General features: G+C 37.0%; 1 protein-coding gene across 6 annotated transcripts in view; it reads right to left on the reverse strand.

The window, feature by feature from the left end:
- Positions 1-27,963, reverse strand: part of IPO11 (importin 11) — a 105,972-nt gene that overhangs the window by 73,499 nt on the left and 4,510 nt on the right. For 5 of the 6 annotated variants that reach the window (XR_010887026.1, XR_010887025.1, XR_010887027.1 and 2 more), the window contains exons 3-9: positions 22,711-22,792; positions 22,168-22,311; positions 19,204-19,304; positions 13,930-14,002; positions 10,086-10,289; positions 9,151-9,283; positions 8,125-8,183 (exon numbers count right to left, since the gene is read on the reverse strand). Coding sequence is in view for 3 of the 6 variants with exons in the window: in XM_067316591.1 (XP_067172692.1) it covers positions 8,125-8,183; positions 9,151-9,283; positions 10,086-10,289; positions 13,930-14,002; positions 19,204-19,304; positions 22,168-22,305 (708 nt within the window). In the remaining 3 variants the exon portion in view is untranslated. Of the gene's footprint in view, positions 1-8,124; positions 8,184-9,150; positions 9,284-9,581; positions 9,618-10,085; positions 10,290-13,929; positions 14,003-19,203; positions 19,305-22,167; positions 22,312-22,710; positions 22,793-27,963 lie in introns of those variants that run through there. The other variant, XM_067316592.1, reaches the window with a different exon arrangement.

A 27,963-nucleotide genomic window follows, 5' to 3' on the forward strand; every position in this document is an offset into this window, starting at 1 on the left:
CAATTCTTCCAGCAAAGCAGGCAGTGCATGTGAGTAACAGGGAGAGCTTTTTCTTTTTTGTTCAAATGGGCTGCATACCACAGGCTTTTATCTCATAAACAGACACGAATCCCACAGACAAATATGCCATTACATTCATCATTAGAATGAAAACATCCTCTTCAAATGATGGGGGAAAGTAGGCATAAGGTATCTTCCAGTAGGGAACAGGGGCGTCTCTGTGATACAAAAGTGGATACAAAAGTGACCTTGAGGCAGGTAATCCAAGGAACATTGCTGTCCTTATCTTGGGATAGTCATTTGCTTTTCACCAGGTAGTCCAATGAAAGGTGTCAGGATTTTGCCTAACAGGGTGGAAAAAAGCAAGCTCCCGAAATTATTTGTTGGCACTTAACTTACTGCCCATTCACATCTTCCCTCTGCCATGAAATGCAACAGGAAGCAGGACTTGGGCAGAATGCACTCCGGTGGTGAGCCAGACCCACTCCAAAGCTGCAGGTTATGCACCTGGACCTAAACTTCATGGGAGACTTTTTTACTACACAAAAGTGGTCAGAATCTTCCCCCAAAATGGACTTTTTTAATGTCCTGAAGGCACTGCCATAGTATGGAAAAAAATTAAGCCAGGTTTTGATGAAATGGTTTATCTTCTGCAAAAATACTGGCCCAAGTTCCTCTCCAAGTTTCAGGCCTCTCATTATCACCTTTATACCAGTGTGTGGCTCCTGAATTGTACCAAAACCATCACTTCAGACACCACATTTTGAACCAGATCTAGAAATGGATCACTCCAAAAAACAACTGAACAAAAAAACCACTCAACATCTAACACAATGGGTTTTGTTTGTTTTTAAATCTAGATTAGTTTTCTGACCCCATTTGCTTATCAGTTCCCCAATCTTATGTTGGTACAATTGAGGGTGCAGAGGTGAAAGAAATCTTCAAGGCTGAAGACCCTAATCTGGTAAACCACAAAAGAAAACAAGATGTAAACACCCAAAGACCACTAGTAAAACTCACTATTGTCTACAGACTAATGTGTAAAATTTAATGTGTGTATTATATGGCCCACATATATCCAACTTTTATTTCCAGACTTCAAATAATTCTACAAAAGCAACTAAGTAGGCACTTCCCAAATGCAACCAACATGAAGGGAATTTAATTGGCTTGTTCAGCATCATGAAGTTACACCAAAAAGAAAAAAAGAAGAAATTTCTTATGCAGGAACTGTTTGACCCAATAACTTCTACTTTTACACAGTCTCAGAAGATCTTAATTTTAATCAGTTTTTATTAACTGAATATGGCAATGGAAAAACTGTAAATAGTAGAGCTAAACCTCCCTTGTAAGGCACACAAGGCACTGATGGTACTTCAGAAAGGAAGCTGTGCAAAAAGGAAAAGCTGAGGTTTGTTTGCTTCAGTATTTTTTAATACATTGTTATTTAGAATGCTCAGACAACTGAAAGATTTGAAAAAAAAGTTTGCAGAAACATATCAGGGTATATTTCCACGAATTAGTGTATGGACATTCAAGATATCTACTAGCAGGCAATATTTCTCATTTAATTTTGCAGTCTGGGCTTCATAACATGTTCTTACTGACCTTACTGCTTTTTTTTTTTCATCACATTTTTGATGAAAAATAAAGCATCATGTCTTTGAAAGCCAAGATAGAAAGACTTAGAGAGAAGATCTAGCATTTTAAAGGAAAAAAGCTCACAAGCCAGTTCTCCCTGACAATGGCATACCCTCCTCACAGAAACGTTAAGTCTTACAGTATACTGTCTCTACTCTTAATGAGGGTACTCAATGTACCAAAAAAGTAATATTGCTTTCATTTAAAGATGTCTCTCATGTTACCCGTTATGATTCACAAACCCAATAAGGCTATAAAAAGGAATAAACATTATGGTTTTCGTTTTAACTATTTAGATTTTCACCTACATATTGACATCTACAGAAATTCTTCTATGATTTAGTTATAATGTTATATGAGGCATCTAGCCAGAACTCCCCCAAAACATAACAAAGACAGCAGTGGATACATCTTGACCGAGTTGAATACATTCACAGAAGTTGATACAGCTAGGAATGACCAAAAAAACCCCAACATGAATAGATACGCTAATTTTCTTGGAAACTCACAAAATTTCAATGCTTGCCCAGAAATTGTCAGAATCTTCCTCAGCATTATGAACTAGTGCCAGCTCCTTCTGGTATCTCCAGCCTGTAGGCAGGATGCAACACTAAGCTCTCTTACGTATCAATACGCTAATACAATGCTAAGGTGCATATTCTTCTGACCATTTCTGCTAGAGGAAGTAGATTCGGTATGTAAGAAAACACGGAAGGACAAAGGAGGTTTCATTACTTGGATCTGAATAAAGGAAAATGCAGAGAAGTTTTAAATCAAAAGCAGTGAAAAGCCTGGACAGACTAAACCATTACCAGTTACGTATTAAAAAAAGTTTCTATCTTATTACATTATACATCTTTCTTGTACAAGTACCATCTTTACTTTGCATAGTTAACATAAGATTTTGATCTGAGCAAAAATAAAAGAATGTAAAATATTTATTGTTAATTTATGAAGTCAGCCTCAATTCAAATGGTATGCTGAAAGTATTGGGTTATAAAAAGTATAACATTAATTTCATTTTTATGACAGCGTGAAGATGCAAACAGACAAAAGAACAGAAATTTTCTTTATTAACAACTCAACAGCACAGTTTAACAAAATATAATTTATCTTGTAATTTAAAGATGTAACTGTATTGTAACACAGACATTTTCCACATCCACAGAGTGCTCTGTTGGCAGACACAACAAAATGGTAAGTTTTGCAAAGATTATGATGTAGGGTGTTGCTAAGTACTGTCATTTAAATAAACTGGGGATGCAAACACATGAAAAACACCCCTGGAGCTCTCAAGTCCATTTGACAAAGAACAATTTTGTCAGCTCATTAATTCCTGTAGAGTAATAGGGCTTTACTAATGCAACACTAGAAATGGAAGCACTGTACACTATAAAAGGAAAAAATCCAATTCTAACACTGTAACACAAGTGGGGACTGCAAAGCCCCCAAAAGCCTTCTTTAAAACAAAACAGGAAGTTGTTTACCAAATCCTGATGTTCTTACCCAAAGCTGCATCTTTAAGTGACTCTACAGTGTTACGTTCATATTGAAACATTCTCCCAGTTGTCAATCAGCATGCTCCAATACCTCTCTGAAGTGCCTGTACACAAATGCATACAGCATGGGGAATAAACAGGAGGAATTAGAGATCTGCATGTGGTTGCACGGATATGATCTCACTGCGATTACGGAGACAAGATGGGATAGCTCACATGACTGGAATGCCATCATGGGTGGCTATGTGCTTTTTAGGAAAGACAAGCCAGGAAGGCGAGGTGGGGGAGTTGCCCTTTATGAGACAGAGCAACTGGAATGTATTGAGCTGTGCCTAGGGGTGGATGATAAGCAGGTTGAGAGCTTATGGGTAAGGATTAAAGGGCAGGCTAGCATGGGGGACACTGTTGTGGGTGTTTACTACAGGCCACCTGATCAGGAAGAAGTAGTTGACGAGGCCTTCTACAGACACAGCTGGAAGTAGCCTCACGATCCCAGGCCCTGGTTCTCATGGGGGACTTCAACCACCCTGATATCTGCTGGAAAGACAACACAGCTAGGCACAAGCAATCCAGGAAGTTCCTGCAGAGCATTGGTGATAAATTCCTGACACAGGCGACGGAGAAACCAACGAGGAGAGGTGCACTGCTGGACCTTGTACTAACAAACACGGAAGGGCTGGTTGAAGATGTGAAGGTCGGGGGCAGCCTTGGCTGCAAGTGACCATGAGATGGAGGAGTTCAGGATCCTGTGAGGAGGAAGCAGGGCAAAAAGTAGGATCACAACCCTGGACTTCAGGAGAACAAACTTTGGCCTCTTCAGGGACCTTCTTGCAAGAATCCCATGGGATAGGGCCCTAGAAGAAAAAAGGGGTCCAAGAGAGCTGGTTAATATTCATATATCACCTCCTCCAAGCTCAAGAGCGGTGCATCCCAATGAGCAAGAAGTCAAGAAAAGGGGGCAGGAGACCTGCATGGAAGAACGAGCAGCTCCTAGCAAAAGTCAAGCAGAAGAAGGAAGCATACAGAAAGTGGAAGCAGAGAGAGGCCAGCCTGGGAGGAATACAGGGACACTGCCTGAGTATGCAGTGATGGGACTAGGAAGACAAAGGCCCATTTGGAGTTTAATCTGCAAGGATAGCAAGAAGGTCTTCTTTAAATACATCCGTAACAAAAGGAAGACTAGGGAAAACGTAGGCCCGCTACTGATTAGGCAGGGGCCCTGGTGATGAAGGATACAGAGAAGGCAGAGATACTGAATGCCTTCTTTGCTTCAATCTTTACTGCTAAGGCCAGCCCTCAGGAATCCCAGACCCTGCAGACCAGGGAGAAAGTCTGGAGAAAGGAAGACTTTCCCTTGGCCAAGGAGGATCGGGTTAGAAATCCCTTGACATCCACAAATCCATGGGCCCTGATGGGATGCACCCACGAGTGCTGAGGGAGCTGGCGGACTTCATTGCTAGGCCTCACTCAATCATCTTTGAAAGGACACGGAAAACAGGAGACACGGTGCCTGAGGACTGGAAGAAAGCCAAAGTCACTCCAGTCTTCAAAAAGGGCAAGAAAGAGAACCAGAGAACTACAGGCCAGTCAGCCTCACCTCCATCCCTGGGAAGGTTATGGAGCAGCTCATTCTGGAGGCCATCTCCAAGCATGTGGAGGACAAGAAGGTGATCAGGAGTAGTCAGCATGGCTTCACCAAGGGGAAATCATGCTTAACCAATCTGATAGCCTTCTATGATGGAATGACTGGCTGGGTAGATGAGGGGAGAGCAGTGGATGTTGTCTCCCTTGACTTCAGCAAGGCTTTTGACACTGTCTCCCATAGCATCCTCATAGGCAAGCTCAGGAAGTGTGGGCTAGATGAGTGGACAGTGAGGTGGATTGAGAACTGGCTGAACAGCAGAGCTTAGAGGGTTGTGATCAGCAGCGCAGAGCCTAGTTGGAGGCCTGTAGATAGCAGTGTCCCCCAGCGGTCAGTCCTGGGTCCAGTCTTGTTCGACTTCTTCATCAATGACCTGGATGAAGGGACAGAGTGCACCTGCAGCAAGTTTGCCGACTATACAAAACCAGGAGGAGTGGCTGATACACCAGAAGGCTGTGCTGCCATTCAGAGGGAACTCGACAGGCTGGAGAGGTTGGCAGAGAGGAACCTCATGAAGTTCAGCATAGGACCCTGCAAGTGCAGGGTCCTGCACCTAGGGAGGAATAACCCCATGCACCAGGACAGGCTGGGCGCTGACCTGCTGGAAAGCAGCTCTGTGGAGAAGGACCTGGGAGTGCTGGTGGACAACAAGTTGATCATGAGGCAGCAATGTGCCCTTGTGGCCAAGAAGGCCAGTGGTATCCTGAGTTGCATTAGGAAGAGCACTGCTAGCAGGTCAAGGGAGGTGATCTTCCCCCTCTACTCAGCCCTGCTGAGGCCACATCTGGAGTACTGCGTCCTGTTCTGGGCTCCCCAGTACAAGAGGGATGTGGCACTACTGGAGCAAGTCCAGCAAAGGGCCACAAAGATGATTAGGGGACTGCAGCATCTCTCTTATGAGGAAAGACTGAGAGAGCTTGGCCTGTTTAGCCTGGAGAAGAGAAGGCTGAAAGAAGATCTTATTAACGTGTACAAGTATCTGAAGGGAGGGTGTCAAGAAGAAGGAGCCAGACTCTTTTCAGTGATGCCCAGCGACAGGATGTGAGGCAATGGGCACAAACTGAAACACAGGAAGTTCCATCTGAACATAAGGAAAAACTTTTTCACTGTGAGGGTGACAGAGCACTGGAACAGGTTGCCCAAAGAGGTTGTGGAGCCTCCTTCCTTGGAGATGTTCAAAAGCCATCTGGACACCATCCTAGGCAACATGCTCTAGGTGACCCTGCTTGAGCAGGGGGGTTGGACTAGATGATCTCCAGAGGTCCCTTTCAACCTCAACCATTCTGTGATTCAGTGATCCGAATGTAAGTTTTATTTGTGAAATAACTGGCCTCCTCTATTTAATAGTCTTTCTTTTGTTATTCGGTTACCATGATATTCGTTTTCATCTTTAGGAACAAAACAAAACAAAAAACAAAACAAACAAAAAAAACCCCACACCAGTAATGCCCCAGTAAAATTCAGTAATATTTCTCTTTTTTTCCAAAGAAATAGAATGCTGAAATTATTTTTTCTCCATATATACTTTTCTCAAATTTAGAAATTAAGACTAACTTAAAAATTCTAGAATTTATTGTAGGCAACAAACCACAGGCACCACAAAAGCTCTTCTTTAGGCTAATGGAAACAACGTTTGGGAAATATCAACTTTGGGATCTTTATTTTCCCAAGGCCCTGATCATTAGGAAAATTATTTAAGTAATACAGATGCCAAGCATAGATTGAGTTAGAAACAAAACATCAAGCTGAACCCACAAAAAAGGACTTCCTCTTTGGAAAAAATCACTTGCAAAAATTGCTGAAAAGCAGTATTTGAAAGATGGGTTTAGCACTCACTGTTAACAGTTTGGGCTGAAATTTCTCATATTAGGTGTCTGCACCAGACCAAGCTATTTTAATTTTCTGAAAATTTTCAATCATACTGATTTTGAGAAAATTAAATAGTCTTTTTCATAGGAGTGCAGATTTACTTGTGAGGCTGAGGGAGACTTCCGAGGGCCATTATCTCCCCAATAGCAACACCTACAGCAGGTGCACAGAATCCTTTTGCCCCAAAAACATCATGTCAGGGCTACGTCCGCTCCAGCACAAATCAGATTCCTGATGTCTTTTCTCTCAAGTGCCCTAGATCTTCAGATGTGAAATAACTCAAAAATCACTCCATAGTGACCAGAAATAGGCTTTTTTGACATCCCAGAGAAGACAAAAGTTAGATCAAAGAGAAAGAAGTAACCCAAACAAAGAGTCTTGATGAGACTAGAGCTTCCCTAAGTAGAAGGTGGCAGGATAGGGAAATTGGGGTGAGGGTAGGGGGTGGACCACAACTAGGAACTGTTGCAGTGTGTCAGAAAGACTGGAAAGAATACAGTAACTCTGTCCTTAGCGACAGGATCCTCTACATCATCTTTTGCGTCCTGTGGAAGAGGAACAAATCTTCTAAACTCAAGGTAGTTTGATATCTCACAGAGCACTACCAGAAATACAGATAATCAGATTATACTTAAGCCAAGAAAATTTGCACTGTTTCCAAACATGCAGTTTCATGGATCACTCTCTGGATCACATAAGTGTTTTGTGCAATAAGCAACTTGCTGTCCCTCCCCTAAGTGCTCATGTGACTTGCTTTGTCAGCTGCTGTCAGGATTGTCTAAATCTCAAATACCATATCTTTTTGATATCATGAACAGGGAACAAATAATCTCAAAGTATTTCATTTACACAAGAAAGCATCTCCACATTTAGCTAATGGATATAAAACTAAAGAACTATACATAAGAAAACAGAATAGCTAATGATACCTTGAACACCAAAAAGCCCACAGACCCTGCAAATTCCAATTTCCAGCTCCACTTGCTGGAAATACTCATTTTGACAGAATCATAGTTTTTTGCTAGTGACTTCAAAATTTAACAGAAGGGCTTAGATTTGGCTACTCAGATACATGCTGAAGAACTTAACTTTCTTCTTAACAAACCTAACATCTGATATCTATACCTTTCCACTGTGTTCTTTCAGATATATTCTTGCAGAATTTTTCTTCTAGATAGCAAAAGCCAAGAAAGCTACAATATTGACATACACACAAATGCATTAAAAACTGGAAGGGAATTTTGTTTTTTTTCTTTAAAGAATGTTGCAGTATTGATATCACAGTGCCTAGGATCTGTCACAGCTGTAACTGAAACTAACTGCCCTTCGCTGACGGGAGGACAATTTGAAAGTGTGTTGCTTGATTCTGCTTTACATAAAAGTGTACCTTTTAACAACCTTTAGGCATCTAATACCACTCCAAATCATCACAAAAGATTTTAGTGTAGCACTAGAAATAGATATATCACTTACCATCACCTCTACACTCCGATGAGGTTCTACAAACCCGTGGACTGTCAGTTTACGGAGGACTGGGGAGAAAAAAAAAAAAAAGTTATTTGTGTAGATATTTTTCAATGTTTGTTCCAACAGACTTCCAGACATATGACTAGAATAGCAGTTGCTGTGCATTTCTTCCAATTCTTCAAATAAAAAATAAAATGCATTAACTTTGTACCAGGGTTGCTTCAACCATACTCAAAAATTAATCTAATCTTGCTGAAATTACCTGTACACTACATACAAAAAACAGTGAAGAGAACTCCAAGAATTCTTGAATCGGGACAAAGGATTCTGCAAAGACTTTAAGTAGTCACCCTTCTGAAAGGTTCTGTTACAGAAAAAGGGCCAAGTGTAACAGCTAACAGTACAACAGCACATAATTCATCTTCTGAATTTTCTCAGGTTTATCACTACCAGTAACCCAGAGAAGCTACATGCTATATATTTTCTGAAACAACTCAAGAATGACATCTGCATTGCAAGCATCACACAAACATCTCAATTCTTAAATGCAAAGTAGAGTAGAGTAAAGCCATGTATTCATCCCACTGGTAACTTCACTACTTCTTCACTGACTAGGAGGTGAACTTAAACCAACAAAATTGATAACTCAGCTTCCTCAGTTAACTGTCTGAAGTAAGGCACATGGGTGCAGGCCTAAATTACAAAACACATGAGAAAAGCATCCTGCCCTGCCCTCCATCACCTTCCCCATCTCTTGACTTCTCACAACATGCATATCAGATACCCTTCTGATGAGAGAGGAACAGAGAAATTCATAAAGAAAAACAAGGGGTACCTTTTTTGCCTCCCACATGAACCATCCTGCTTTGGCCTTGCTCAAGACAGAGGTAAGAAGAAACTAAGATCATTGCCTTTCCCAATAGACATCTCTTTGTTAGGGAGTGTTAAGATTCTTTCCCAGAGAAGTCTTGACCATTCATTGTGAAGAAATTTATTTCATCCCTTATATTTAACACCATTTTACATTATTACCTTTCAATGACAACAATGTTCTTTCTAATGAATTTGTGGCTGCAGCTTCATCCCCTGTACAAACTTGCTGTAGGAATGTATCTGTGTGATGATTCCACAAGGAACACGCAAAACTATAAATACCAGATGCAAGCTGCAAAAGGGAAAAAACAAAATAAACAAGAAAAAAAAATCTGATTTGCTGGATTTGGTTACAGCACAAATTCCTAAATTTTAAAGGCTAGTTTAGACTTACATTATTTAATCCATCTTCTCGTATAACATGAGACACAATGTTTCACTTCTCTGTTGTATTCAATTCTACTGATCCAAATATGTCTTCCAAAAAAATACCTCAACTTAATTTGAAAACATTATGAGAGAATCATCTGTTTTCCCTTACCACTAGCTTCTGTGACTCTACTACTTTAAAAATAACAAACCCTTCTCACCTGATTTACAACTCCAGCCATAGATCTATAATAGGGTGATAAGGCTTCAAAAAAGTTTCATCTCTCATACTGTGGTATGGAAGTCTAAGAACCAATATTTTTTAAAGAACATATTGAATTATGAATCAAAACCACTCTTCTAAATACAATGCAAGTTTATATATAATCTGCTGTATGGCATGATAACAAGGCTGACATGCATATATTGGGCATAACCAAAATGCCTGTAGATGAAGCTCTGCTTCTAAACAACCTGTTATTCAACTAACACTCAAGTTACATGCAAAATTAATAAAGACCTTAAAAACATTTCACCTAGAAATTGACTTCTAATTACTTTATATTGTACATATACCCAAATTAAGAGCATTACTGTTTCAAAGGGAAACATTAAAGTCTACATACTTCTCATTAATTCACTGATAGCAAACCATGGGCAGCAGGCAAGTATGCAAAACTAATTGTTTGCTTGCGCTCGACAATAGTACACATTGCATTACTTACATCATAAAAGAGTTTCCTATCTGCTGCAAGCCGCTTGGATGCCAGGGTCTTTGTAACATGATAGAAGGTAAGTAACGCTCTGTGTTGTCGAAGATCGTCTTGGACTTTCACAGATTCCAGAAGAGTGGGAATAAGTTCTGGCCACTGCCTTGGGCAGTCCACCCTAGCAACTTTAGCAATCAGTACAGAGATCTGAGTTGCTATCTGAGAGAAGAAAAAAACCCAAAAACAAACAAACAAAAAAACACACACACACCAAAAACAGGTACCACAAGGTCAAAGATCATTAAGAAATGTACACTGTAGAAATACAACTTCTATTATTTGCAAGCAGCTAAATAAAACCTGAATTAAATAAAAAACTTAGTAAGGATTGTTAGTCTTCGTTTTTTTTTTTTTTTAATTACTTTAAAATTTGATGAATACAAAGCAACAAACAAAAATGGAGAAAAAATGTATTTCTTAAATTCAATGACAATATTTCATTTAAAGATTTAATATAAAGCTGGCTATACTGCTTAAATCTTATATAAAGACCACTCAAGTCAAATTTTCTAGAAATCACATAAATGACGAATCAAATATTTGGATATCACATTTTACTTAGTGAGCTTTTTCAGCTTTTTCTATTAAAACATATAGAAAGCTGAATATATAACACCCTTATTACTGCTAATCCTGGATATCATTTTTAGCTTTTAGACAGTGACTCTTCTCCCATATTTGTATTACTATAAATCAAGTTACGGTCTCAAATTCAAAAGAACACTTCAGAGCACACCGAACTTCAATTATTCACTTGCCTAGATCAGTGGCTGCTTAACAGCAACCGTTACATACATGTTACATCACTGCCTTTTATTTAAATTAAAAATATACTAATAGTATACAATGAGGGGGTGGGGGGGAAAGAAAGGGAAAATTAAGGAGCTGCCTTTTTTTTTTTAATCTCACAACAGTTTTGCAGCTGAGAAGGAGGAAAGAAAAGAAGAGTTCATTCAAGAAACTTGTGCTATATGTTTATGCGCTATTGTTTTACAAAAATTGATATTTTAGCATTCTAATTGTAAATATGTTAAATTAAAGATATTAAAAACATTAACATGATCTACAGGTTTGTATTTTTCCAGCTGCACATCAGTCTCAGGACTTCTGAAACTGATTCACACAGAAGTTTAACAGCATTTTTGGCTGGATTAGTTTTAATCCACAACAGTTCCCCAACTCACCTTAAACCTGCATGAGTATTTGTGCGATCAGAGGACAGGGTATGACAATAGCAGGAGTGAATGGCAGAGCAGGGGGGAGGAAGAGGCAGAAACCTCTCCTTTCTTTAGCAGTGCTGGCTTATTTCAGATTAATGTTTTAAAGCATGAGAAAGCGAAACTGCCTGAAACATGAAAGATTGGTCGAGCGCTAAATAGAAACACTATATTTCCATCCTAGGGAAAAAATATCTTCTAATTCTATGCAGGGGAATCCAAGCAAGTTATAGGCATAAGACAGAATAACCACGTACTCTTTTACTGCTTCTTTAACTGTGTCATCTGAAGGGTGACCACCACACAACTTCCTGAGATATTTATTCCTGCCCACTTGTATAGGAAGAATGGCTTCTGAAGACAGAAATAAGGCTTGCAAAGAAGAGCTGAGAGTCTTATTTTAGATCAAGTGATGTGAATGACAGGAGGGTGCAAATAAGCTCTTTTTCAAATGTGATACAAGAAACAGCCTTTTTTTTTTTTTTTGAGGACTGGCTTTTTAAGTTAAGGGCCAGGGGGGAGTCTGCTGTCAGATATTTCAAGGAGTATTTTGTTACTCTGTTCCCTCCATACGGCAAAAACCTTCAGAGGGCATAGAAATTATGCTCCCAGTATATTTTATGCTCCTTTTTTCTTTCCTGCCTCCCCTGGAAGTCAGCTCTAATCATCACATCACAATATTATGTCTAATTCTTATGTTTTTGGTTTGTTTGTTTTTTTAAAATACATGCAAGGGTTATAACTTCTCTGCTTTCAATGATGCAGTATGCATCATGCACAGGCACATAGCAATTGTTATCGAATATCTACTGCTGGAAAAGAGCAGTCAACGAGCACTCCTCAGGAATCCAGCACGCTGAACTTCAGGCCTATCAAGCAGTACTAGAGTCTAAATGAAAAGGAAAACATCAGCATACCTATAACAGGGATTAGGGGATGGGGGAGGAAAGGAGAGATGGACTGAAATATCTTTATCTCCCAACTGCCAGGGCCTAAAGACTCTTAGCACCAAAACATGTTATACAACAAAATTCCATTCAGGTGCAGGACATATTGCATGAAATTTTGTGCCACTCATTTACAATTCATAAATCACACCACAAAGTACAATATCCTGAAAGCATCACACAAGTAAATAAATCCATTATTCTAAAAATGTCAGTTAAGAGGGTTCAAACCTCAGCTTGCTACTATAGTCTTGAAATTGCTTAACTGTTCAACAGAATTAGAACTTTATCAAATGTACCATACTGCTGTATCAGCAGGTATCTGATTTAAATACTAATGCAAGCAGTGAGAAATTTTTGATTAAGAAGTTTGAATTAAGCTTCATTTACAATGCATTAGGTTTTCAGAAACGTGAATAGCATGCAACCGCTTCAAAATTAAGTATTCGATAAATTTTGTATTAGCTAGTAGTATAAATGACATACTTTAAGGTCAAACATGATATACAACAAAGTTCTTAGCTGAAATAAAGAAACAAGTAATATTTGGTCATATTTTTGGTCAATTTTAAATTGTATCTACAATACAAATTTAAAGACATTTTCTATGCCTACCTCCATTTTAAAAATTTGCATTTGAAATTAAAAACTTTACACTCTGTTCAAAATCATCACTGTGCAGGTGACTTTTACAAAGTATAATTTTCCGTTATTTCACTATATTGCTTCAATCCTACAAATAGCAGTAATCCCATCAAGGAATCCCGAAACATTAGAACTGAACTGTCTGCAGAATTAAAGTTTGTTTGCTACACCTTTACTTTTTAAGCTTTACCTTATGCAAATCATTTTTGTATTTTCTCCAAAGTTCTTTAAGACTTAGCTTGAAACAGTAGCGAATACTTCTTTCCAGAAACTCATATTAAATGAGCAAGAATATGTAAGCAGAAGGAGAACTCTTACATCTAGCATATGTATGTTTTGAGCTGCTAGCGTTAGCACTAAACTCAATTTAACAATAAATCCTTATTTTAATCCAAACAGAAGCTTAAAAATTAGTCACTTTAAATATGCAAGACATGACACTATCATACTAAAGTTTGATCATGCCTATTTAATTTCATTAATACTGTCTTTACATATATGACAGCAATGCTGCTTAGGTGGGTTTATGCAGTGCCATTCTAGTGGTTGATTCTTGTTACACCACCATCACACTTCCTGAATGGCTACACTAGGAGTCAGATCAGAGAACAGATACAGTTGGAAGAAAAAAAGAGAAAAAAAAAATCCACCCTCAGGGAGCATGTGCTGGACTTTTGAGCCTGATCCATTCCCTGAGTCAACTCACCAAGAGCTGCATAAACAGTGAGGGACAGCATAAACTGGCACTGCAACAAAAACCAAACCAAAAAGACAAAATATATTGAATTGTGGTCTAAGGGGGGTAAAAAAAAAAAAATCGGAACAAAGATCTCACTTCAACATAAAGAACTGTCTGAAAGGCAATACGTAAATTGCAAGTTGTCAACTGTGCCATTATTAAACACTTCATAAAGACATAAACTGAATTATATACCAATTGTATACCAGAAGCATTTTTAGGAGAATAATAATGAACCATTCATCACTAACCTGATTCACTGGCTCATTAAAGTTAGTAATAAGTCCAGCACGTAATGTAGATTTTTCTTCTTCAGAAAGAGCACTATTAAAATAGGATATATTTATTAGAATAGCATTTCATTTTACATAAAACCAAACTATTAATTCATTCAGCATTGTTTTGTTACTATTAGTAGACACAAAAGTTAAAATGATCATTTCCATTTGTGTATCTGTATTTGATTGGATGGAGACTACTTTTATGTGGTTTTCTTGAAACTAATCTATTTCAATTTGATAAACTATCAAGAGAATGTTTTTCACTGTCTCACAGACATTTGGAAAGATAAGAAACAGTGAAACTAAGATAAATATTTATGAGGCCTTTTGACATCAGGGTTGCATATTTCCTTTTTTGTGTGACCTTTGGAAACACAAACGTCAAAAAACAAGTACACAGGGTAAAATGCAAGGACTGATTATGAAAATATGGGAAAACTATATAAATTATAAATTCTGATTGCTGTGAGGGAGTTTTACAGTTATTACTGCAAAGATTGCTGACTCAAGCTTGTCTCTGCTCACTTACACGCTTGGATAATGAAAAAAGGTGCCTAGTACAAAGCAGTCCCGGCACCAGATGAAAGCTCTTCATACAAAAGCAAGAATCCTTCTCTATTTACTGAAGTCATGTTGCTACATTTAAAAAAAAAACACTGATCTTTTGAAAATTATGCCTTTGCTTTACAAAAAAATATTGATACAGTTATCAAGAATGAAGAAAAACTAGTAAGAAGGATAAATTTTAAGCCACAAGGGTCAATTTTAATTCAAATGTAGCTTTAAACTACCTTTAGATTTCCTTTTAAGTGACCTCTTTATCAGTTTAAAACTATAGGTTGCTGTACCATACCACTCCTGCACTGCTTTATACTGCATACGGTCCCAGTAATTTCTTCGAGATCTGAACAGGAAACGTAACAGGCCACTTTTAGAAATGCTTTGTCAGGATTTATAGATTGTACTATCAGGAAAACATCTACCTTTATTTACTGATAGCACCCAAAAAGCTGTCTCTGGCACATGGTTGCCAAGACACTAACCTACTACTTTTATACTGCGGGTTTTAAAATGATGCCTAAAGCTCCTTAAAAATCACGGGTTCTATACTAATCTAGGCAAGTATTAAAGGTTCAAATCAAAATAATATGAAAACAAAACTAGAATTTACCCTAAGATCAAACATTTGCAGTAATTTTTCTAGTCCCCCCCACCCCATGTATAACACAAATCCTCCCGTTTTGCCAAATCACAGGCTTTCCTTAAGTATAGAACATGGAGGTGGAGGGGAATTATTTTTTCATAAGTGACTTTGAACTGCCAGCCTAAATCTAATTTTCAAAGATAATTTATAGCATGCAGGAAACAAAGTTGATTGGCCTTTTACCAAGAATCAAGCTCCAAAATATTTTTACATGAAATTAAGTAATGCCTAAAAATACTTTGGGTAACATTTACAAAAATTTGTTCAATAGTAAAAGGTTTTGTTCAGAAAACTATTTTGCTTATCAATCTGAAGTCAGCAGATGACATTAAAAAAGCAGGCTCCATAGAATTTCATTTTCATAGAAATAAACAACTGCAGTATATATTTTCCAGACATACAGGCACACTGAGTGATTTCTAAAACTTGCAAGCTACTATTATTACAATTACAAAATCTATAACTTTAATTAATGTAGCTTGTGTTACACGCTCAGGGATAACAGAAAGCACCAAAAAACTGTTTTGTTAAAAAATAAAGTTGTTTGATTATATAATTTAATTTGCATCCTTTGTGAGCTTTCAAGAACCCTTGCCTTAATTACATTTTCCCCTCAATCATATGGTATGTATATCCTAAGAGCAACAAACATGCATTACTTACTATAAATAAGTGTTATTATCAATTTTTTGATTTTACTAACAAAACAAAAAGGAAAAAAAATGGACTCATCAGGATGAGCTCCTCAGATACAGGAACTTATGATAAGCAAAGCAAAGCTTCTCATTGTAATGAAAACAATTTAAAAAATTAATTCGGATGCAAGTGGTATATTTCATTTTTATCTTAGATGCATTAGTCTAAGAATCTCTAATCATTCATCACAGGTGGAGGAACTTAACATTTAGATAATACAACAGTGACACCTGCTGGATGTTGAACCCATAGCTACACATTTCCCCACTGCAGAGTTCATAGCAGATGTAGCCACAGGAAAAGGTAAATCTTTATCCTCTTTTAAGGCATTGCAAGAAAGGCACACAACTAAATACAAAAATTACAGAGCAGAAGTTAGTGAATGACAGGCATTCTTCCTAAGTTCATTTTACTTCACTACTGAGTTTCACCAAGTAAAAAAATCAAAGACAGACAGGTCCTTGTAGAAAAGTAGGCATTTGCTTCAAAATCTTTATGATTTAGTCTTTCACAATTTGCATTTTCAGAGTCTGCTTTTTTCCTGTGTTTGCAGAATGGGGAAAACAGGTATCAAAAAGTACTGCTGGACCTTTTTTTAAAAAAATTTACTACTTCCTAAACAAGAAATCCAAGTCTGAAGAGCTATTTATAATGCAAACAAATAAAAACATGATTTAAGAGCTCCTAAAGTTGCTAAGACAACAATCCAATCAAAAGGAAAAGTCCACAAAACCCAAGAATTGATAGTAATTCTCAGTGAAATCGAAAACATGTTCAGAGAAAAGGTACTCTTACTAGCACTCAGATTCAAGAAAAGCTGTTTCTCCAAAACAAACTAGTAAAGATCTGCAAAATCATAAAATGAGGCCACCTTTGGAGAACACTGACAATACTGCAAAAACAATAAGCCCAACTCTGCCTGAAAAGAGCCTGAAAAACAACTCCTGTCCCAACTACTGTCCTCTCCAAAGCATTCATGATCTCAAATCACTGTTCTTTTCCTACTTTGCAGGAGTAGCAGCTGATAAAAAACAAAACAAAACAAAAAACCCCACAATGCTCAGCAGAAGCAGGGTAAAGCTAGTCCTGCTAGACTCAGCTAAAAATAACTTCAACACACTTGTACAACAGAGACATTTAACTTACTGGGAACATTTCCGGAGATTAAAAGTTCTCCACAAGTACATAAATATTCAAGACAAATAGTTCTAGAAGAAACGATGAACAGTAAACAATCTTTAGCCCTGATATACTGAGGAGTTAAGGCTATGTGAACATGTTATCTGTCTGCGAGAACCCTCTCCAATTCTCACAATTCTTGAATGTATCTGTCCAAATTCAACTAAATTTGACAAAGGGCAGAAATGGTAGAGATGATTTTTCTATAGGTTCTGTGAAAATCAACAGTGGAGTAGAGGAGACAGACCTGAGTTAACATTCTACTGGGAAAAAACGTAGGTATAAATTCAGTTGCTGCCTTTGAGAGGCAGTAGAAACCAGTCAACACAGGCACATCACTAAATCCAACACTGTTCAACCAAACAGGCTGGATACATCAGAACAAACTTTGAGGCACTATGCATATGGACAAGGGACAGATGCCAACCTAAGGGAGTCAAGAGTTTTTGCAAGGACCAAAAATTAAAAACTGTACAATGAAACCTTCAAAATCACGGTATCCACTGTTCGCAGAACAACTGACTGAGAAATGAGAGCTTAAAAAGAGCATTTCTCAAAATATGTCCAACATACTCTACTAACTGAGAGTGATCTGGGTGAGCACAGGATATTGGCAAGATGTCACATGTGAGAAACATGTGAAAGGAAATTAGAAATAGGGGGAAAAGTGGGCTTATATTGGAAATTTAGTGGGTATTCTCTCCATGGAATCTTTAACAGTAGCCAATGATTATTTTTTTGTTTATATTTTTAATCACATTAAACTTGCAAAAAAAAAAAAAAACAAAAACAAAATCACTGAAAGACTGTTACTCAATTTTCACATCAGTGCAAATAACTAAATTGTAGTCATTACTTCTACAGGAAATGAACCAAGGATTTTACTGTGTTATTGACATTTATTTGAAAAAATTAACATATTGAAACAGTGTATTTTAATTGGTTCACTAATGTTTACTTATTAAGTACCAGTAATTTAAACAGCATTATCTCTTCCCTTTAACAAAAAATGCAAAAGATATATGCCTTTTTCCACACACAAGATGATATTTTCCTCTTTAAAAAAAGGCAATCTGAATGTTTGTAGATGTATTGCAATCTGATACTAATCTGCATTCACAAACACTTCAGTGCTTCACATAATCACGGGGTACTACACTGTCAATTTGGAATGCCCTGCAGATGCAGAATTCCATCACTTTTCCCTCTTTTTGCCACATAAATTTGGCAGATCTTCAAAAAAAGCTTAAAATGTAAGGCAAAATACATTAAGCTATCTCAAACACCACAAAATACAAATGATGCCATGCTTTCAGAACAAGCTCAGATTCATCATCCATAGAAACTGGACCTGAAATTCCAACTCACCCCATACACAAGCCTGACAGTGATGTCCCTAAGTATTTATTTTACTAGCATATGAGAGCTCAGTGGATTCAACACTTCTAGATCTTTCTTATTTCCTGACAGCACTGAAGGCAAATCAAAACCCTTTCTGAACTTACACCTACTTTTTAAAGGTGAAAGAAAAAACCTTACATGGAACACTCCGAAAAGTATATAGTTCTGTATGTATCATAAATTACAACAGCCCTCTTGGAAACTTTTAAGTAAATAATTTGTTGCTCAGGAATATGGGTTAGACATCTAGTTTCTTTGGAGAACTCTGTCAGACATTACCAGAAGCCAAGTATCAGAATAATTTTAAAAATGCACATCAGAACTGTCTATAATGATAGCTACTGTCTCTTTCTCATGTATATATTCAATATGAATTCTAATTTAACTTAAATTAAGCATCTCCTTAATAGTCTCTCCAAGAGACTTCCTACCTCTCACATCTGCCACTACCAGAAAGTTCAGGTATTAACTTTATAAAGCTTATCACATCACTTCTAATCTGGAATCTATGACCTAGATTTGTAACTCAGTTCTTAAAAATAAAAGATGAACAAAGTTGTAAGACACAATATGAAAACAGACCGGTCCATTAATGACCTAAAAAGCTTTTCAACATGGCGGAGGAATATGTAAACGTTTTATTAATGTCACTGTAAATTCCAAAGTAAGTTCTCTTCTATCAACCAAGCAATTTGCCGTCTTCCCATCGGGTAAGTGTAACAGAATCTACCATAAAGGGTAAGTGAAAGAAATTTCCAACTTACTGTGGTGCCACCCGTCTCCAATACCGATCAATTCCATTCTTGAAGTACAGCACAGCTAACCATCTTACATTCACATCCAGAGTATGATTTGTAAAGATATTCTATTAAAAAGAAGTTAAGTTAAAAGCTACTCAATGTGCCACAGACAGAAGAGAAATTGTATAAATACGTGCACTAGTATATGCATAAATACATGTAGCTGCGTATGCACAGGTGTATATAAAAATGCGTTAATCAACATTTGACAAAAAACATTAAATGACATGTTAAAAATAAAAAAAAATAGAAAAATGCTTGTCATTAGCTCTACTACTTAACTCATAAAAAATAAATCCAAAATATACAGTGAACGTATTTCTAATCTTGTTTGGCTTAAAAGGCAATAAACGGATACTAATTACTAGCAACAGCCAGTTATTACACTCTTAAAGGATACAGCTGGATTCTCAGTAGAAAAAGAAATTATACTGCATTGCACAAGGATATAGTATTGCACAAACTCCTGAGATCTTTCAGGAAAGTTCTTGCATTAGCTTGCCACATGCTAAGAACCTTCCTGCCTACCAACACTGAATGGAAAACAGTGCTCTGGTATGATAGCACTTCTCAAACTTGCCTGTGCGGCTCCTATAAAGACATATTCTGTTCCTCTACACTGTATAAGCGTTAAGATGTTCCAGTAGTTTTGGGCGTTTTTTCAAATCCATTTCAGCCTGACATTAACTCTATTATCTTTCAGTCATCTTTAACTTATACAGTGTTAGAGCAAAATGTAAATAAAAATACCATAATACACAGTATGCTAGATGTTTAAGTATATATGCTGTGCACAGATGGTTGTTTTACACTAGGAATAGTTGGATAGTAAGAACTTGAACATCACTATTCTGTTTGCACTAAGCAGCACTGTTCATTATTGTGCTTAGTTCCTGTGACTTTGACTTTTGCATGTTACTAAAGATTAAGATGTATATTGTAGAATCAGCTGTACAAAGCAGCATTCACTTCAAAACGGCAGGATAGCACAACGACAAAGGTATCTCAAGATAATAAAATACGAAGTCTTGCATACCACAAAAGAAAAGACAAGTTTCATAGACCAGCGAATTCCAAATTAAACACTCAGGAAAATTACTTCTTAAATTATGGCTATTGCTCAAAAGATCTCCAGCTGAACTCAGAAGCCAAACAGAACACCTGGACATGGGACTGAGAAAAATCCAAGAAATATTCAAAATCTATTCACCCAAAGAACTGTCCCATCTAGAACACTACATGAAATGCTAGCTAGTCTTAAAAAGAGAAACTGAAGAGATACAGAAAGAGCAGAGAAGGGCAACACACAAAGAAACTTATTCCCATTCCCACAGGCAAAAGACTTAAAACATAGCAATTGCTTACTTTTGAAAATTAATTTCTACAGCTGAAAAGATATCTATATATCTATAAAGTTCTGTACAGTTCTGTTCAGTTCTGGGCTCCCCAGTACAAGAGAGACATGGCACTACTGGAGTTAGTCCAGTGGAGGGCTAGGAAGATGATTAACGGACTGAAGCATCTCTCTTATGAGGAAAAGCTGAGAGAGCTGGGCCTGTTCAGCCTGGAGAAGAGAAGGCTGAGAGGGGATCTTATCAAATGTATATAAATATCTGAAGGGAGGGTGTAAAGAGGATGGGGCCAGACTCTTCTCAGTGGTGCCCAGCAACAGGGCGAGAAGCAACAGGCACAAACTGAAACACAGGAAGTTTTGTCTGAATATGAGCAAAAACTTCTTTACTGTGAGGGTGACAGAGCACTGGAACAGGTTGCCCAGAGAGGTTGTGGAGTCTCCTTCTCTGGAGATATTCAAAACCTGCCTGGATGTGATCCTGTGCAACGTGCTCTAGGTGACCCTGTTTGAGCAGGGGGGTTGGACTTAGATGATCTCCAGAGGTCCTTCCAACCTCAACCATTCTGTGATTCTGTGATAAACATAGATACGTGTGTGTGTGTGTGTATATAAAAATATATATGCATACATACACTCAGCTGAAAATACAAACAAATGTAAACAAACTCTATGGCAAGGCAGGGGGTAGAACTGAGTTTGTCAGCTCAAAATTCAGAGTGTTTTTTTTTTTGTTTTGTTTTTGTTTTTTGTTTAATCTTTTCCCTAAGTCCCCTGACTCGCTCTAACTTTTCCAACAGATGAGGCAGAAGGTCTACAGAGGACAAAACATGTCACTAAACAACTCTGAGTCATTTATCCTGTGCACTAAAGACAGATGTTTAAAGGAAAATCAGTTTACCTGTATGTTATTTAAGACTACCCTAACATAAACACACATGTGCAGAAGAAGCAGGGAATAATGATACTGCTAAATTCTGCTTGCCTTCTTTGAAACTCTTGGGGCTTTTTTTGTTTCCATCACCTGGAACCATGTTAATGCATTCATTTCATCAGCAGAAGGAGTAATACCTTTGGAAGTACGCACTTTTTCAGGAACCTTACTACCAACCTGGTCATCTCCCTGAGAATCTCTCTCTGCTGACAAGAGGGAAAGCAATTCCAACTGAGTATCAAACTTAGTACATTGAAAAGCGTGGGGAACTTTTCTTGTACAACAGCTATCATAATGCATTGCCTCCACAATAAAGAACAGCTGGTTCAGACATACAATGAGGTTGAAAACTACTAGGGCAAATAAAAGTGTCACTGCCTTATCAGGCAGAAAAGGCAACTCCTTTGGGAAGGGTCGTCTTGGCCTTCTGTTACCTACAATTCACAACAGGCCAAGGAAAGGAATCTGCTCTGAGACGCGTTGATGGTGATGCCTCATACAGCATGGCACAAGGATACTAGTAGCTGGACCACAACTACTCAAACCTTACCTCAGCTAGAGGTCACGTTTCAATGGAATTCTAGGAGGTCACACTCGGAATTATTCAGAAAGTAAGTAATAGCACTTTTCTGCTGTATCTTACCAACAAGACTGAATAAAAACCTGGCTGTGTCTCCCACTGCTTCAGTTGTTCTTCAGCTGGTTTCAGCACTGCAGTATCTTGACTAGTAGCTTGGGTCAAGACTCGCAGAACAATAGTGCTAGCACTATTGAGATCCATGAAAGTCTGAGAACATTTTAAAAGGGAGAAAACACTTAATAAAGGACAGCAAACATTAAAAAGTTAAATCCTGTGAAATGCTTTGATCCTATTCCTGCAAAGAATATAAAACTAAGCACGCTTGATTAACTTATAAAATCAGTTCTCTTCCCCCAGAAAAATTACAGATAGATATTTTCATTCACATTATTTAAACATCCCATGCTAATTTTTCATTAGACTACACAGTGGAGGTAGCATATCACACCCACTCAGAGACAATGTCAAGATACAGAGTGGTTAAACTATTTTGCTCTCAGAAGTTTCTCAGCAGAAAAAGCAAGCAATAAGTCTATCATTGCAAGCACCTTTACTAAATTTGAAGAATGCCAGAAAATATTTTGATTTTGTTTTTAAACTGGTTACCTCTCCAGTGAAGCACAGCAGACAGAGCAAAACTGCAATGAATTACAACTTCAGCTGAAGGCAGGGCAAACCATGGGATTATCTGAAAAAGGTAGATATGCAGAGTATCAATAGTTTTGTATTTTGTAAATAATTTTTCCCCAAAAGAGGAACTGTTTCATTTCAGATAGACAATTTCTATGACTCAGATCTACCTAAATAATTTTTATCTATTTAAAAGAGGACAAATCATAGAGTTTCAGAATTAGAATCCTAAAAGAAATTGAATTTTCTCAATGTATTTGTATCCTTAATTATCTATTTCAGCATACAAAATGCTAATTCACCTGAACCAAGAATGCCAATTGCCTATTTTCCAACATAAACATATTCTTATACTCTAAAGACATAACTAAACATTGCTCTCCAAATGACACAAAACAGACATATTACATTTTTCATGACTGCAGAAACAGCATCATGGCAAACCGAAATGTATATAAATAACCATGAAGTCTGACAATAAATGAAACTGTTTTTCTATCTATAAAAGCTTCTGTTTATAACCAACATAAACTTTGCATAATGCAGATCCACGTTAAACAAACTATTTCTACACTTTAGTTGTTTATTTAGAAATCTTTACTTAAGCACAGCTTAATTCTCTTCTACAAACAGGCTCAGGGATTTGTTTGTGTTTAGTATTAAAGAAATTAGTTTGTCTTTCCAACTTTCACCTAGAAAAAGATTCGAGTTGGAAAATTTTAAGGGTGATAATAAGAAAGCCAAACAATTTAAACCTGATTCTGATACAAGGATAACATTGTGGGTTTTTTGGAAAAGAAAAAAAACCACCATCCTAACATCAAAACAAGCAGCAAGATGAAAGACACTACCAATAGCCCTGCACAATTAAAAACAAAAACAAAAAACACCCCTAAGAACTCATGATACATAACTAGGTCTCCAATCACCCACAACAAAAGTGGACTAAATGTCAAAGCTTCTAAAGTTAAAAAAAAAACAAAACAAAACACAAAAACAACCCCCCCACACACACTCTGTATGCTCTCAGATCTACTAACTACTAGATCATCTCTCTTTTTAGAGCAATAATCTAACAGACCAAGTAACTCAACTCTGCCCTAGACTTTTTGTATGATACACCTTTTCATCTTTCTGCTTTAAATCTCCTGCAAAATAGATCTACCTTTCATTTCTTCTGTCTTTTCTACTTGTACCAGTCATTTCAACCTTTATCAATTTGCAGATTCTCTAAAAATTTCCTAAGATTATGAGACCTTTACATAACAAATTTAAATATACAATCTCAGCTTGCTTCTTAAAAGACTACTAATTTCCAGGGAACCAAGACACTGATTTAGACTGTAAAGTCAAACTGAGACTGGTTTACTCTATGAGGAATACTGCCTAGCAAAAAGACAGAAAAACATCATCTTAACTTGTAATGATCATGACAGGAACTTGGTAGTGATTTCATTTATTTCCATTCAAAAGTCAAATTATTTCCTTTGCAAAATAAATGTATACATATCTTACACTATGAAACAAGACCTGATAAAGTATCATTCTGAAGCACCTAATCAAACTTTTTATAAAAAAAGAGCAGACCATCAGTCCTAATTGCTAGATGAAACCTCAAGAACACAGAGAGCTTCCAAAAGTCGTCAAGCCTGTAGAACGTGTGCGTATGTGTCCAAGAAAAAAACAAAAAACAAAAAACAAACAGTAAGTAATTTCAGCCTCAGAGAAGTTGACGATTTTAGGCCTTTTGCTAAACAGTGTTCTTCAAATAATGAGTTACCACAGGAAAACTGCATATATATTAACAGTGAATCAGCAGCACATACCCAGATACTTGCTGAAGATCCATTCCAAGGACATGCTCATTTGAGAGAAAAAATGGATTATGGAACATTCATGTAACAACTGATTTTGCACCACAAAAAGACTATGCCCATTAGGTGAAATTATTTCTCAGCTACATTCAAAGCTGATGCAGAAAGAGAGGGGGTTTTTTTGTATTTTTGGCAGCGGTGGAAAGGGGAGGGTTGCTTTTTTGTGAGGAATGGTGTTGTTACTAAAGATTTATATAATTGATATACTAACCAAGAACAGTTCTCATCAGATGACTTAAAGTCAGCACATTGCAAACAAAAACCATGAGGATGTTTTTCATTTTCTTACTTCAAAATAATCAACTGACAGACCTAAAGATGGCAAAAGTCAAAGAGAAATATATACAAAGCTTTTTTTTTTTTAAATGCTTTTCATTCTTGAAAAAAGCTCATATTTTCATTTAAAAACTGGGGCAGACACTGCTATAAGAACAGCCTTAGCAGGTCAGAACATAAGTTCATTTAACTCAGTGTCCTGTCTCTTGACAGGGACAATAGTACATACATAGGTAAGATGACCAGAACTGGGTAGTCTTGTAGTGATATTTCCAAAGAATACTCTCCCATCCTCCAGAAAACTGTGGTTCAAGGACTTCTTAATAAGTAGGGCATTTAAATTTAACAAAGCTCAATAGATTTAATCTTCCATAAATTTGCATGGTTGCTTTCTGACCCCAAGTGAACAATACTCCTCACACAAGATTGGATGAAGCTGTCACAAACAATATAACAAAATTGAAGACAGAGAATAATTTCCCTAAAGATGGGGAAATTTTGAAGATAAATATTTTACAGTATTTAAACACTTTAAGGAAGCAGTATGCTCTATATTAATTTAATATTTAATAAGAATTAACAAGAAACACATCAAGATATGTGTTTCAAAATAGGTCTTTGCTTCATCAGCATGAAACATTAGATCCATTTGTTAAAAAAAGTCAAAGACAACACATTATGAAAAGTCAATAGAGCTATTCCAATACAATAATCAGAAACATGTTCTAGTTTCATCCAAGACCCCTGCTTTGAAAAAAATTAGGAAGGCAATATATGATCATTTCATTTTTTTAAATTTATTTCTATTTGGATTTCCTTTACCTGAGAAATGCATGTATATTTGCATGCAGTTGACATAATCCACTAAAAAATAAAGCTAATACTACCATCCTCAAAATTTAGTCATTTTGTTCCAAGGTTAGGAAACTCCCCCTTCAAGATTTTGTTTTGCAAGCTGACAGTCTCTTAATTATTATAAATTTATGGGTAACGTAATAGGATTCAGAGGATATTAGCAAAGTATTACATAAAATAGCCATTGTAGCCAAAGAGCCCACAATTTACCATTACATTTTCCAGGAAGGTAGGGGGAATTGTACTACACCATATTACAAAACACTCAAATGGAATTTAATATAATTGGCTATATAGCAAGAACGGTTGCAATGACTATAAATAGCATTATTATGCATATAAAGAACATGTAGAAAAGAGTATTTTGAATTATACTAGCTTATAGAAGTTACTTCTAACAAAAAACGTGAGAAAACATAAATGGCAATAACACAGCATTATGGCTGGGATTTTGCAAAGTCCATAGCAAGCATATTGTAAGAATCCACATAGGACAGAACAAGATGATGTTTGTTGCTTTTATGTTCAAGAGATTCCTCTAAACAATTTCTGCTTTATTCTGATGATAGCAGTCATTATAGCCTGTTTTTTTACAATTATTTTCCAAGTTTTTTGATATAAAAAGAAAAATACACTCGTTATTTCAAATCATTCCTTACAGTGCCAAACTGCAAACTTGCATTTGCAGTTTAGGTTAACTACAAATATGGGCGGGTTATTTTATTATTATTTTTTAATATTGATATAAAGAGGTATGTTCACTAAAATAAATAGTACCACCCTCTGCTTGTCCCTGCACCTCTTCAACATCTGAAGCTGGAGATGGGGGGGAAATACACCGATATTCATTTGGATCAAGCTCCCAAATCACTTCCATACCACATTGCTACATAGATATTTGTGCCAGGCATAAAAAGCAGATAGTTTAGATGCAAGCTGATGCTGCTTCATCAGTAGTGCTTGTTTATGCCAGCTTAAGATATTTATTAAAACCGCACTGTGATGAACAAGAGCTTTGACAACTATTAGGAAATCCATGAAGGGTTATATTGTTAGAGGTTATATCAGTACTGTATGCTTATGTTAGGGTTATATCAGTACTGTAAAAGTGAATGAATATTTACGTTTAGGAATCTCCCTCCATAGTGAAATTAAATGCTGTTGTACTGGCAAGGCTCCCTTTTCTCCTAAAAATCATTTTTAAGGGGAAAAAAAAAAATCAACATTTTTTTTCTTAAATCTCAAAAAAATTAAGAATAAACAACTGCCAAATTTGGAGGCATATGCAGAAAACCAGAACAACAGCATGCCTTCAATATGACTTCAACATTCCCCCTTCAACTAGCCAACTTTCAGATAAAGCTAATTCCTAAAGCTGGGGTACAATCCTTTATATTAATCTACTTTTGTTTCTTTGTCTTACCAAAACAGAATATGGACTTAGAGCAAAGTTACATATTACTACAGCCCCAGGCTAGTAATTACCCTGAAAGGGGGACAATCTTTTTCCCTTTCCTCCACTCCCCCCAGGCCCCAGCTTATCCCTTTACTCACCTTTCTTGCCTTTCCACTCCTTTCCTTGCACTAGCTCTGGTCCTCACTAGACTTCTTGCTAAGTCAGTTGAACTCACTAATCGTACAGAAAATTGTTAATTTTTTTGCAAAGTTAGCAAGTTGAGCCATCTGAGTACATGGTCCAGCAGGCACCACCCTGGCTAAGGGAGAAAGGAGGAACATAGGACTCCCTCAGCAGTGCCAAGCCAGAGAGATTCATCACATGCAATTTCAGCCCTAAGATAAAGTCCTTATAACCCCTTCTCATGAACAGAATTTCTCTTGAGAATAAACTTAACCTCTGCACATGCTTTGTAAAGATAATTGAATCAATCAAGACAATAGCACACATCTTATGTGTTAACGGGATCCCCTACAACACAGTTTTCATTATTGTCATGTACAGCTACTTTTGTGACACCAATTCCTGCAGATAGGATGCAGCTAGGTTTGATACCTAATTGACAGTGGAACTTACGCATATCATAAAAACATGTTTTTTCAGACAAGAAAGAAAATCTGCATCACCTCCAAGCATACATGAGCAGAAGTATATAAAATATACAATATATTGTCTACTGAATACTTGTAGAGCTTAACTCAGAGTTCAACAAGTACCACAAGACTTTTCCTAGTGCAGCAGATGAAACAGATGAAGTGAATATCAAAC

This window comes from Apteryx mantelli, chromosome Z (assembly GCF_036417845.1).
Source record: "Apteryx mantelli isolate bAptMan1 chromosome Z, bAptMan1.hap1, whole genome shotgun sequence".
NCBI lineage: Eukaryota > Metazoa > Chordata > Aves > Apterygiformes > Apterygidae > Apteryx > Apteryx mantelli.